Source organism: Rhineura floridana, chromosome 11 (assembly GCF_030035675.1).
Source record: "Rhineura floridana isolate rRhiFlo1 chromosome 11, rRhiFlo1.hap2, whole genome shotgun sequence".
NCBI classification, from domain to species: domain Eukaryota; kingdom Metazoa; phylum Chordata; class Lepidosauria; order Squamata; family Rhineuridae; genus Rhineura; species Rhineura floridana.
Window position 1 is genome coordinate 14,611,680 of NC_084490.1, and position 14,316 is coordinate 14,625,995.

At 40.2% G+C, this 14,316-nt stretch overlaps 1 protein-coding gene across 1 annotated transcript; it reads right to left on the reverse strand.

The window, feature by feature from the left end:
* Nucleotides 1–748: 748 nt before the first annotated feature.
* On the reverse strand, nt 749–10,978 carry LOC133367457 (vomeronasal type-2 receptor 26-like). The gene is made up of 4 exons (XM_061591559.1): nt 10,688–10,978; nt 8,082–8,199; nt 2,776–2,907; nt 749–1,662 (listed from the first exon to the last, which is right to left on the reverse strand). Exons 1-4 carry the CDS (start codon nt 10,976–10,978, stop codon nt 749–751), a joined length of 1,455 nt encoding a protein of 484 aa, XP_061447543.1.
* Between the last annotated feature and the right edge of the window lie 3,338 nt (nt 10,979–14,316).

Genomic DNA, 14,316 nt, shown 5'->3' on the forward strand with positions numbered 1-14,316 from the left:
TTTACCTTTTATAATCACATGCATTATTCAAATGTGAAATTATTTTATTTGAATATTGTATCAAAAGAAAAAACTCAAAGAACCTAAATCGAAACACACTTTTCAATGCTTATTTCCAAAATGTCACTAATCAGCTCTTTCATGAAAACCAGAAGAAAACAGAACATTTATGAACATAGGAAACTGCCTTATACTGATTCAGACCACTGGTCCATCTAGGTCAGTATTATCTACTCTGCTCTCTGGGATTTCAGATGGGGTCGCTCCCAGTCCTATCTAGAGATACCAGAGATTGAACCTAAGTCCTTTTGCATGCAGAGCCGATGGCCTTCCGCTGAGCTTCAGTCTTTCCCAAATGTTTTCACCCTTCATAGTACATACATATAATTACTGTGGCATATCATAGCCAAAGCTTATGCCATACTAAATGTCTTAGTCTATGAGGTGCCACAGAATATTATTTTTGCTGCAGAGAATACGACAGCTACACCTCTGGAAATCGTAACTGTTGTATTTATTTATTTAAGACATTTATATGCTGCTTAATCATTCTTATTTCTAAATGTTGTACATAAAAACAGTGCCCATAGTTTTGGAACATATAAGAATGTAGATGGAACTATTTAAAACAATAGTCCAAGTTCACTTACACATGTCCACTTTAGAACTTAAGAACAAGAGCAAAACAAGTATTCTGATTAACCATAGTCATAGTATATATCACATTTTCCAGAAATACAGAAATACATTATTCAGTATGATATTGCTTCTTCCTTATTAGCTGCTCCCTTTTATTCAAATCAGGCCTCAACACAATAATGTAGCATTTTGGGCAAAATATGCAAACCAGTAACCCTGCACCAGAGGCCAAGATGGAGAAGATCTCCACTGCCACCATATATTTCCCTCTTGTGCTGAGGTAGGTTGGAACAAAGGACAACCAGACACTGCAAAATACCAACATACTGAAGGTGATGAACTTGGCTTCATTAAAGCTGTCAGGCAACTTTCTTGCTAGGAAAGCAACAGTGAAGCTGACAGTGGCAAGGAAGCCCATGTAGCCCAAGACACAGAAAAACATGGTCACTGACCCTTCATTACATTTGACTATGATTTCACCAGGCACTGAGTGCAAGTCCAAATCTGGGAATGGAGGAGAAGAAGCCAACCAACTGACACAAATGCCTACTTGGAGAAGGGAACAGCACAGGACAACAGAATGTGCCAATTTTTTTCCCACCCATTTCCGGAAAATGTTTCCTGGTTTGGAAGCCATGAAAGCCATAGTCACTGTAACAGTCTTGGCCAAAACACAAGAAACAGCAACAGAGAAGATAATGCCAAATGTTGTTTGCCTGAGGAGGCAGGTGACTTTATCAGGCTGCCCAATGAATAGCAAAGGACAGAGGAAGCAAAGAAGGAGAGACATGAGGAGAAGGTAGGTGAGGCTTCGGTTGTTGGCTTTGACAATGGGAGTGTCCCCTTGCTTAATAAAGATGCCAAGCACCAGACATGTGATTAGAGAGAAGAGAAAAGACAAAAAAGCTAAAGTAATCCCCAAAGTATCTTCAAAGGATAGAAAACTTTGAACCTTGGGGATGCAGTGATCTCTATGACCATTTGGAAAGTGATCTTCTGGACATCGGACACAGTAATCCAAGTCTGAAAGAGGAAGATGATATTTCGTTTTTAAAGATTACTGTAAGTATTCTAAGTAATAAGAACCATATTTTTGAGAATCCACTTAAATAAGAAGTTTCAGCCATTGGAAGCCCCAGAGAGCATCCAAGGCTTAGATCTGCTGGGTTCTACATGAAAATCATGTGGTTTAACAGTGGTATTTAACCCTTTAGTTATGCATTGAAATGAGAGGTCATTAGGGATGGCAGAATATTTGGAATTGGGAATGAAGTCCTACAAAGCAGTAATTTGTTCTTAACGGGGGTCTGATTACTTTTTCTGTCCATGCTCCAGGACCCATTTTAATTAACCAGGCATGATACACACCATGTACATCAATATATCTCCCTGAAATTACCTGTCACTGGAGAAAAGCACAATAAGAACACACTTTCTTTAATTTATCTCACAACTCCCCAGGAGCCCAAATTCCATCCATCCATAGCAGCTTTGTGAATAAGCTGCAGGGCACACCTCATTTTACATTCTCATTGAATGATTATACTTTTCATGCATTCTGTGCAAAGCTATTCTTATGCTTGATCTGGAAGCTGCAACTAATGTAGAAAGTGGTGGTCAGACTGTTGAGCAGTGCATCTAGCCACAGACGTATAACACTGTTACTGAGAGATCTCCACTGGCTGTCATTTTGCTAGTGGGCCAGATTAAGGTTTTAGTGTTAATTTATGAGACCCTAAACAGTTAAGGACCCGGGTAATGAGAGATCAACTGCTTCTATATAGACTTGCCTGATCATTGTGGTCATCTTCAGAGGCTCTCCTGCCTGTGCCACAATGTGCAAGACAGAGAGGGTGTGTGTGTGTGTGTGTGTGTGTGTTGCAATTCTGATGCATGCTGAAGGATTTTCTGTTAAACTTTCCATTTGCTAGCTTGTGATGCCAGCCATTATGTTTTTAAGCATTTTTAAAATTATTGACAATGTTTGGATATTTATTTATTTATTTGGATTGTATTGCTTTGCATATTTTGTATGTTTGTCTTTCTTGGAAATGGCAACTTGGCAGGTATTTTAAAATAAAATAATTAAATAAGGGAACAAATAAGAACCATATTTCTTATAAGTGTTTGCCCTACCTTCCTGGTCTGAGATCATGTCTTCTGGACATGGAGAACAATCGTAGCAACAAAATTTCTCCCCTTCCTTCTTTTTCCTGCTGGAGCCAGGGTAGCATTGCTCATTGCATAAGGAGAATGGAGGCACCTGTTCTTAAAAAAAAAGTGGGATTTAGCATTGGATATTTGGAACATTTTGCTTTACATATAGAGATCAGTAAAAGCACAGCTGATGACATGAAACATTGACACCTGTGAACGCAGAAATGGCATATTCAGCGGAATTCCCATTTTTAGCCAGACCAATAGTCAATCTTCCTCAATACACCCAAACAAAGTCAGAAGACCAATGGCATGATGAGGAACAATATCAGTGCTCTGTTAGCCACCAGCCCCAGTATTCTGAGATGTCCTATTGTGATTAGCCTTTCTCAAGTAAGAAGTCTACACTACACATTGTAAGTTACCATCCTTTTTAATAATCACTGTTTATATCAATGGTGATCACGTTATGTTAACAAAAAGCATTAGCATTGCATGCAGATAGGCTTCCATTTATTTCCCATAAAAATATGGATGAACATGGATTTTATTATTTCAGACACAGTGTTAAATTTGCCCACCTGAGTCAAGTTTCTGTGCCACACAAGTATTTCCTTGTCAATGGTTAATGCTTTGTCTGGAGGAATGTGAGGATCTAGCCTTCCCACTATGGCTCTAACATAGGAGTTATTTGGGAAAGTGACCAAGTTTGTAATATCAAATCCAGCTACTAATTCTCCATGTTCATTAAACATAATGTTATCTCCGGCAGTGTTGTTGAACTGGATATCTCTAAGCAATGAATGGAGCTACACGGGGAGAAAGTTAGAATGAAGAGGATAGAAAACATTGCTGTGCTGAAGTCTACTCTCCAAGTCTCAAAAGTTTTCTTCCCGTGTGAGAGGTTTCCATTTTCACCCTTGTTCACAGTTACACTTTAGCAATTATTTGCAATTTTGCTACCTGTGAGGTTGAGCTGACATTATTGATGGGAGGGGGAATGACACTTTCAGTTCCACATTTATCCTGCACTTCCTGATCTGAAAAAAGCCTCATGAAAGGAGTTGCCTCATGAGATCTTCCCTTGGGCTTTGCAGGAGACAGGGAAGCTGCAGAATACAAACCACTGGTAATATAAAACTGGGCAGGCTGTCTACCAAGTGTCTGGGATTGGTTTAGTCCAGACTTTCCCAACTAGTGGGCCACCAGATGTTGTTGGACCACAATTCCCATCTTTCCTGACCATTGGCAATGCTGGCTGAGGCTGATGGGAGTTGTGGTCCAGCAATACCTGGTGGCCCACTAGTTGGGAAAGGCTGGTTTAGTCACACATTTTGATTTAAGGGAAATTTCTTGCACTATTGTATTGTATTTTGCACAGAGGGAAATAAAGAGGCACAACGACTGGATGAATTGGGCCACATTTATTTATTTAAGTATTTAACCCCAAACAGATCTTAGGGGAACTAAGGTGCAGGATCTAACTGTGGGTGAGCCAACCCCAACAAGGAGGAGAGGCTTCTTCACCTCTACCCCTTCCCTTAAGCACCACTCTTTCAGGTGAGTAGGGAAACCTTCCTGCTCTACCCCCTGCTGGGTTCTCACAGCTCCAGGCAGGTGTTACACATTGGACCTAAAGGCGTTCCCTAACCATGCCAGAAAGACAAACAGTCCTTGAAGGCAAGACTTAGGATTACACCTTTTAAAGGTGCCTAAGCATGCTCATCAAACCTTAACTACCATATAACCTCCCCATATGCTTTAATTTGGATTCCTGCGTTGAGCAGGGGGTTGGACTTGATGGCCTTATAGGCCCCTTCCAACTCTATAATTCTATGATTCTATGACGTGTACCTGCTATGGAAGGAGACAAACCTCAGCTTTGTCCCCCAACCCCAATTAATAACCTCAAGGACACCCCCCCTGCACATCTGATAAAAAATATGCAGGGTGGGATGAGCTTAAATAGCCCCAACAGGAGCCCCGACCCAGCTGGCACTAGCATTACATGTGTCCACACACTGAAGCCACTGCCAGCCTTCCTTCATTCCTTGAGTGGCTACAAAAGCCACTTGCCACCGCAGCCTCTTCAGGTGTGACAGGTGTGGGAATCTCTTTACAAATAAATAATGTAAAAACAACAGCAAGAATGAACTAATGCTAGGAGCACAGAGAACAGCCTCCTTGGCATGCCCTGTACTTATAGGAAAGCCCAGCTGAGTATATCATGGGGTTCTCAGGAAGTGCGGGCAGCTGGGGAATCTTAACTAGACAGACCACCAGAGAGATGATTCATAGAATGACACAAAAGGCACTCTCACAGACATTCACAAGCCACCTTGGAAGGAAGATAAGCACACACACACACACACACACACACACAAATAAACTCCCCACAATACACCAATGAGAATATCTTCAAATTTTTCTCTCCCCTTTTAAAAAAATTGAATCTGATCCTTTTTTTCCTAACTTGAGGGAGAATGTCCTTTTTTTAAAAAAAAAGCAGAAAAATATCAACACAATACTGTTATAAAGAGTTGGAATGTTCTCAGTAAGATTTCTGTGATGGACTTGCAGTATAATCCCATGCATCTCTCCTCAGAAATAGGTCTCACTAGGGATGGAAAGATCTGTCAGTTTTAGTTCTGTCCATTTCTCATTTTTCCAGTCTTAAATTCAGTTCTGCAGTAATTTGATGTTTTTAAAAAAAACATGAAAATTGAGCATTTTTCTCCTACTAAACACATTTTGTATTAAGTTTTGACTAATGTACACATTTTTTGCAAGCTATTCCTCCTAATATAATGCATTTTGTATGCTATTTTCATGAATATATTCATGCACATTTCCCCCTAATATAAGTTTTTGGGTAAACTTTGGTTGGAGAACTGCATCACAAAATCGGGGTAAGTGAAAATTTTGAAGGATGTCTGTGTTTTGGTTCTTATATTGTTTCAGAAAGTTTGAATATGATAAACTCAGCTTTAATATGAACCAAACCAAATTTGTCCCCATTCCTAGATTCCTCTATGTGAATTAAAACTTAATCCCAAGAAAGTGTGGTTAAGACTGAACCAACTTATGTTTGCAACTATTAGTCAATAAAGGAAAGTAAACCACTTAAGGTACCAGACACAAGGTACCATGTCAATCCGTGCTATTTCATCATCAACAACAACAACAATAATAATATTGTTGTTTTGCTGTCTGCTGGGGCAGATTACATAGAATTAAAAATATAAAACATGCATAAAAGCATACATAAACATCCATACAATCCTTAAACTCCTTAAAACTCCTTGGACCCAGATAACCTGAACAACTATGGACCTGTGGCGAATGTTCCATTCCTGGGCAAGGTGCTAGAACGGGTGGTTGCCGGCCAGCTCCAGGGGCTCTTGGATGACACTGATTATCTTGATCCATTTCAATCCGGTTTCAGGCCCGGTTTTGGCACCAAAACAGCCTTGGTCGCCCTGTATGATGACCTTTGTCGGGAGAGGGACAGGGGGAGTGTGACTCTGTTGATTCTCCTTGATCTCTCAGCTGCTTTTGATACCATCGACCATGGTATCCTTCTGGGAAGACTCACAGAGTTGGGAGTTGGGGGTACTGCTTGGCAGTGGCTCCGCTCCTACTTGGTGGGTCGCCACCAGCAGGTAGTGCTTGGGGAACATTGCTCGATGCCCTGGACTCTCCATTGTGGAGTCCCGCAGGGATCAGTACTGTCCCCCATGCTTTTCAACATCTACATGAAGCCACTGGGTGTGGTCATCAGGAGTTTTGGGGTGCGTTGCCATCAGTACGCTGATGACACGCAGCTCTATTTCTCCTTTTCATCCTCTTCAGGTGAGGCTGTTAACGTGCTAAACCACTGCCTGGCCACGATAATGGACTGGATGGGAGCTAACAGACTGAAGCTCAATCCTGACAAGACCGAGACGCTGTTGGTGAGTGCCTTCTCTGCCCAGATGGAGGATGTTCATCCTGTTCTTGATGGGGTTACACTCCCCTTGAAGGAACAGGTTCATAGCTTGGGGGTTCTTTTTGATCCTTCCTTGTCACTTGAGGCCTAGGTGGCCTCGGTGGCACGGAATGCTTTCTACCATCTTTGCCTGGTAGCCCAGCTACGTCCCTATCTGGACAGTGACGACCTCGCCTCAGTTGTTCATGCTCTGGTAACTTCTAGACTGGACTACTGCAATGCGCTCTATGTTGGGCTGCCCTTGAAGACTGTTCGGAAACTACAACTAGTCCAGAATGCAGCGGCCAGATTGCTGACGCGGACCAGAAGGTCCGCTCATATAACACCTGTTCTGGCTCGTCTGCACTGGCTTCCTGTTTGTTTCCGGGCTAAATTCAAAGTGCTGGTTTTGACCTATAAAGCCCTACACAGCATGGGACCGCAATACCTGGTGGAACACCTCTCCCAATATGAACCTACCCGGACACTGCGCTCAACATCTAAGGCCCTCCTCCGAGTGCCATCCCATTGAGAAGCTCGGAGGGTGGTGACTAGAACCAGGGCCTTTTCTGTGGTGGCCCCCAAACTGTGGAACAGCCTCCCCGATGAGGTGCGCCTGGCGCCGACGCTACTATCTTTTCGGCGCCAGGTGAAAACCTTTTTATACTCCCAGGCATTTTAAAGTGTGTTTTAATAGCATTTTCATCATTATTTGTATTTTGGATGTTGTTTGGTTCTTTTATTGTTTGTTTGTTTTGTTTTCTTGATTTATTGTATTTATTGTATTTATACATTGCTTGTTTTTTATCTTTTTGTACACCGCCCAGAGAGCCTTCGGGCTTAGGGCGGTATATAAATTAAATTAAATAAATAAAAAAAATAAAAAACATCAGTACAATGACATAAAGAGGTAGAAATTTAACCAAATGCTTGCCAAAAAGATGAGTCTTCAACAGCCATTGGAAAAGAGGTGATGCTTAGAAAGTTACCATTGTTAAAAGGTTTGTTTTAAACACTGTGGTCTTGTAATATCTGGAAAGGGGAGGAAATTGAGAAGATGGCGCCAGTTTGTGGTTAATGAGATACTGATTATTGTCTGTCATACTGCAGTACTCTACCCCCTAATCACAAGACATTACCTGCCAGGGTTCTATGATCAGTTTGCCAGCATTCTCCATTGTTCTGAATTTGGATCTTGATGAGTATATGATATGTAAGGCATGTGCCACAGCATAAACAGCATTATAGATGTTGTAGCTGTGACCTGTCATGCTCAATTGAAAAAACTGACCAGGAAGGCTCTCCAGTCTCTCCTCACCGGTACATGCTCCATCAATATCTGTGGGTCCGTTGGAATTTGGAACAATGCAGTCAAATGCTTGCTCCCAGAAATCTTTTATAAAACCATCTCCTTTGGGCTGGGTAGGCTTTACCGTCTGAAGAAATGTTTGAAAACCTGGAAGCTCATTTGAAGGAATTGTAAAGGAAATAGCCCCATGAAACATTTGGATATCCCAGCTCCTTTGCACTGTAAAGAGTGCAAAATCAATCTGGGCTGTTGTAATCCATACCTTTCCAAAAGATGTCTTCTTGTATGGAAAATCAGCTGCAAGTGAATCCTTTATCCCTAAGATAATGGCAGCCAACCACCTAATGTTGGCAGTTTCTCCATATATAATAACTGCATTGGCTTTGCTCTCCCTGAAAATTGGCATACTGTCCATAATGTATTTGTTCATATCATTCATTTGCAATATACGCATATAAATTGGAGCTTTATTTATGAAGGCTGAACACATTCCATTCTTGGAAAGCATTGGCTCTATGGTCTGCAAGAAATGCTCTCCACCATCATCATCAAAAGTCATCAGCCCGACCCACTTCCATCTGAAATGAAGAATCAACTGGACAATTCCTTCATACTGAAGGGCTTCATTGGGGACCATGCGGTAAAAGGAAGGGAACCTAGTTTCATCTTTTATTGTTGGTTGAAATGAGCCATATGAAAACTAAAATAAATAAATAATGGAGGTATATTTTGGAGAAGGAATATAGTAGGGCCTGGTTGTGCACCAACCACAAGATTTTGTTTAGATCTATATCTGTTGCTTGGTAAGCAGCCCAAACTGATCCAACCTGCTCTATGATTTGTCTGATGCATTCAGATCCAAATCAGGTGTTTTTTTTAAAATGAAGCTCTCTTTCCTACCATTCACTATTAAGGGGAATTAAAAAAAAATCTTCATGGAATGGCTTCAGTCCTACACTGATAATAATAATAATAATAATAATAATAAATTTTGTTAGTCGCCTATCTGTCCAAATTAACGGACACTCTAGGCGACTTACAACAACATAATAATAAAATACAATATACAATCTAAAAACACAATCATCAATTAATCTAACATCAAATATATCAAAAAGCTAATCTACCCCAAAACTTCAATGATAACTTCAATGCAGGTAATGTACAGGTCCTTTGGATTCTAAGCTCAAAGTCAGCACTTGGAATTATACTCAGAAACCAACTAGGAGTCACTGAATTATTTCTTTGTGGTGAGCACCAATAAATAATCCACCATGTGCTCAACTGTAGTTTCTGAACATTTTCTCATAGCAACACTATATATACATATATTGCATGGCAAAACATTTTACTCAGGAGTTCTCAAGACATGGCAACATCAAGATTAGCACTGGAAAAGTAGCCAACAATGCTGAAAAACATGGTTCAAGAGCACCTCCACAGAAATGCAACCTCATCTAACACTGACTTAATACTAGCTCCAAGGTCAGTTAAACTACTCAGTAACATTTCCCCATCTTAAATATTTTCAGTTTTACTTTTTCAGCCCTAGTTTATCCTGTTAGTGACTCAAGACACAAATTCTGCATCTTGCCTTACCTGGTAAGAGCAAGTCAGTTTGTAACCTCTGATGACTTTGCCCCTTGCTCCAAGCAATAGTGTTCTTCCAACTTGGGTCCCAAGATGTCATTGGACTACAACAGCCATAATTCCCAGCCAGTTTAGCTAATCATCAAGGAGATATGGCAGTTGCAGTCCAACAACATCTGCAGACCAAGGTTTGAAGAATACTGTTATGGAGGACATGAATTATATGAGTATAACACAATTTAATAGTTAGGAAGTACAGCAGAGGCGCCTCAGAACCAGCTTTTGAAATTTACCCTCGAAGTAGAAGTTGAACCATTGCAATGCAGTGCCTCCAGCTACCAATACAAAAAGGTAGTGAAAAAGAATGCCATAATCAATAGTAGTGAAAGCCACTGTGAGGTTAAGGAAAATTAACAGGGTTATATCCTCCCATTTGCTTCCTAAAGCAAACCCTTGACCAGAATAATCAAGACTACTTCCATCCTAAAACCAAAAAGATACCATTTAATAGTGTATGAAAGAGATGCCTCAAACAAGTGAAACCATCAGCCAAGACAAACATGGAACTCTGTCAAGTAGCTCTCTCAAGTAATTATACATATATTTCTGGATGAACTCCCTTTGAATGAAACAGATCCAATCATCAATATGATCTGGAATCTTCTCCCTCTTCTGTAAAATATAGTTCCTTTTAGTGGGAAAAAAGCTTCAATAACTTTTGAGACGCATTGGACAACCACTTCACAAAATACTAATCCTCAACAACTTTGAAGCACCCCCTTTCTAACATGCATTAAACAAGCACTCTTGATTTGTCCTCCATTTATGCATATAATAGCTCAAAGGAACTTCACATATTTCACTTCTTTCTCCCACCTCCACTCCAATCATGCTGTTTTTTCCTTTATTTGAAGAAGTCCTGTTTTGCAGTCTATAGTTGCAGCCTGAGAGGGAGAACTGAATTCCTACCAAACAGAGAAGGGAAGAGTGGCTTATTCCCCATGAACACAATCCATAAATCCTACCTGTGGAATCTTGTAAAGACCTAAGACATCTGCCATCTGTGTGGAAGTATCAGCATTAAGTCCACCAATGACACCCATCAGACGTGTCTGGGTGCCACATTTATAATGAGGAAGAAAATGATGTAATTTGAATAGAAGATCAAGTGTGGTACGATAAGTCATCCTTGCATCATTGTAACTGTCATAGATGTGGAACCCGAGTGTGACATTGGGCAAGATGTAGGGATTCTCATTGATCTCATAGATGGCAAATGCCAAGGCAAGGACATTCTGGTAGAACTTTGGCACCATACTAGAAATAGATTAACAAGCTCTTTTTACAGAATAATTCGACAGTATGTTAAAACAGTTTATTGACGTATAGGTCCAGTTCGGCTGTATGGTATTTAGTTGTCTGAGTGAAAGGAAAAGGTACAATCCACCAAAGACAGTTATGAGTCATATTTCTATTTGACACAAAAGTAAATCATTTATGGCTCACTTTTTCTGGATTGTTCCCAAAAGAATGTACATGCTAAACATATTTTTGAAGTAAGAAACTGCTGAGATTTCAGCTTCCATCATATGTATCAGAACATCCATATAGAATGGTGGGAAAATGTATCTTTTCCTGAAATTAAAATTCTTACTTTTTATGAGATAATTCAACAAGGCATGCAAACTTTTTTTGTTAATCAAGGTATGAGTCTGCTCTGGCTCTTTGATGCTGAACTGCCTGAGTGTAAGAAGAAGGCACATTACACCCCAAATTATAGCAGAGCATATACATTAAGGTGGAGCAAGGTAAATACCTTTTCTTTTTTTAAAAAATCACTTCTTAAATTTCAGTATTTCTATCCAAACCATCGATATTTCTTTTAGGGATCTTCACAGCAAGAACAAAGGCCAGAACAAGTTCTTTTTTTATTACACTGTAGGTGGCAACAAACATACATATTCTGCTAGAGATCTATGCTAGACTCCATGAAACCACTGCAAGTATCTTTTTGCTCTTGCCAGTGTAAAGTATGCCAGATTGAAACCCTATTGAGGAGTGAGGCTATTGCCAGCTCAGCCAGCCAAAGCCCGGCAGAGGGAAAACAAGCCTGTAAAATAGAGTTTGACTTTCACCACTCCATTTGCTAGCGTAAATTTAACTGGCTTGGCAGGTCACATGACTGAATTGAATCCAGTGAAAGTCCCCCCACCTTGTTCTCACCCTGCCACTTTCCTAGAACATCTGTTGGGGGGGGGCTACACCAGTATGTTACACTGGTCTCAGCTCAGATGGCTGAGCCCCAGCTGAGATAGTACAATCAAGTCAAGTTGGTGTATATCCAGTTGAGCCAGGATAAGCAATTTATGCTGGCATAGCCCAGCTGAGATGGGAACCAGCCAACTGAACCACAGATTTACCAGATCCTAACTTGCTCATCCCAGTGGATCTTGGGTGGGGATTGTGACCTACGTACTCACCATTAAGCACTTGCCTTTGCCAGGAACTCTCCTCCCCCACTGAGAGATTCACTTAAGGGAGTAAGGAATTTCAGTTCCAAATAACTAAGGATAACTGGAAGTGGTGAGCTGTCAATTTCAATAAGGTTAAGGGCACAGCTTTCTGCCTGTTTATTCAGAAGGAAGCCCTTCAGTAGAACTTCCACATAAATGAGCTCAAGACTGCAGCCTAATATTTCTTTAATCAGGGGACAGTTCTTTTTCAAATATTGCTTGGCCAAACACTTCAGAGTTGAATAATTTCATATTGACTCCTATGGAACAAGTTAGCTCTTGACTAATTTAATTCCCATTGCTTTTCTAGGGAACTTAGTAAGGAAAAAATTGAATCTGACTTTATTCATTTGTTCATAATATTTGTTACCTGCTTTCCATTATGAAATCATTCCTTTATAGGTACAGTGCCAGTAAAGCACAATAAAATCATACAGCCAACCTACTGCTGAGCAATAAAAAAGGAAAACAGACAACAACATGTTAGCAGTCAAATAACTATTTAGAAAGTGCAGCAACACAAATTCAAGTATTGACTGGATGGAAATAATGATAGCAGAACTCACAACAACAATAAACATTTTTATCAAAGTATCTTTCCCATTTTATTTAGTTGGTTAGGTTTTGCCCCCACCCCCAGGTATTCCACAGCCCTGCAAATTAGAACTATTGTGCACATGTTTGCTTGATTGTACACCAGTTTGGTGTGATTTAAAAACAAAAGACAAAACAAACAGAGAAACAAAAACTTGGTACTGTATACACACATTCCCCTCTAAAAATAGGATGACTCCGCATATGTCTATAATCTTAGTAGAGTGAAATAGTCTGATAGAGGTCTGATCACCCACAGGCCAGTGAAGGCACAGTTGATATATACCCTTTTGTCTGAGCATTTTATTCATCGCATCAACAGTGCTTAGTGTCCAATTTTAATTAATCATTTGCAGTAATAAAATATGGAGAGACACCAGGATAAAAGCAAGAGGAAGGAATAATCCCTTACACTTGGAAGTCAAACTCCTCCTCCGAAGGGTGTTTCAGGAAATAAACTTCAGGTAAAAGAAAGTAGATATGTGAAACAATTCCACCAATTATAATTTCACTTGGCTGGTACCATGTGTGTGGAATTTGTAATGGATCATTTCCAGTGCAGTTGAAATTTGGTACTTTGCAAACCATATGAGGAAGCAGTAGCAACAGCATCATCACCAATACCATCCTCCCAATGGCACAAGTTTCTTCCAGACCCAGATGCCCTTCTGACACTGCAGCTTGATTTCCTGTGTCTGCCTGACTTGAACAAGCTGGCTTGGACGGTTGCCTACTCTGACAAAACAATCTTGGGACCTGTATCAACTTTAACTAAAGGGTGTATCTAAAGGGTGACTAAAACATGCCTCAAATGGCCTTTGAGAGATAATGGTTCCAAATGTGACTTATGCAAGTAAAAGGGAAACTGACAGTGTGCAAACCTTGTCTGCCTCTAGTCCATAACTGTAGCTGCCGATAGCTCAATGGATCTTATAAAATCATATCAGACATGCTTATTCATTTTTCCCCTGTTGCCTTCTGGAAAGCCACTGGAGTTTTGGCCAGCTGTATAAAATACAATGATTCCAGTAATTACAGAGCAGATAAGAATTACTGCTGTGTTTTTCAGATCTGGGGGTATCACCAATAGCAAACCTGCTGATGCAAGCATGTTTGTGATATGTTGTCAGTGTTCTGCTGCTCCCTAGTGAGATTGCAACTGATCACTTAGTTGATACTGAGTTGATACTGATCTACTGTGATCCCAAGAATGGAATTGGCCTGGACGTTACAGTATTTGGAACAAAAATTACAATGGTGCAGTTGGTCTCCTCCCATTCAGTAACATTATTTAAAGCATTATTATTTATTATTATTATTTTTAAAACTTATATACCGCCCGACTAGCAATAGCTCTCTGGGCGGTTAACATAAATACAATAAAATACAATAAAATACAAAAACATCACCATCTAAAATCAAATTTCACAACCTAAAAAACTGGATAAGCTAAAATCAAATTACAAACATTACAATCTTTAACAAAGAATTAAAATGCCTTGGAGAAGAGAAAGGTTTTAACTTGGCGCCGAAAGGATGATAGTGTC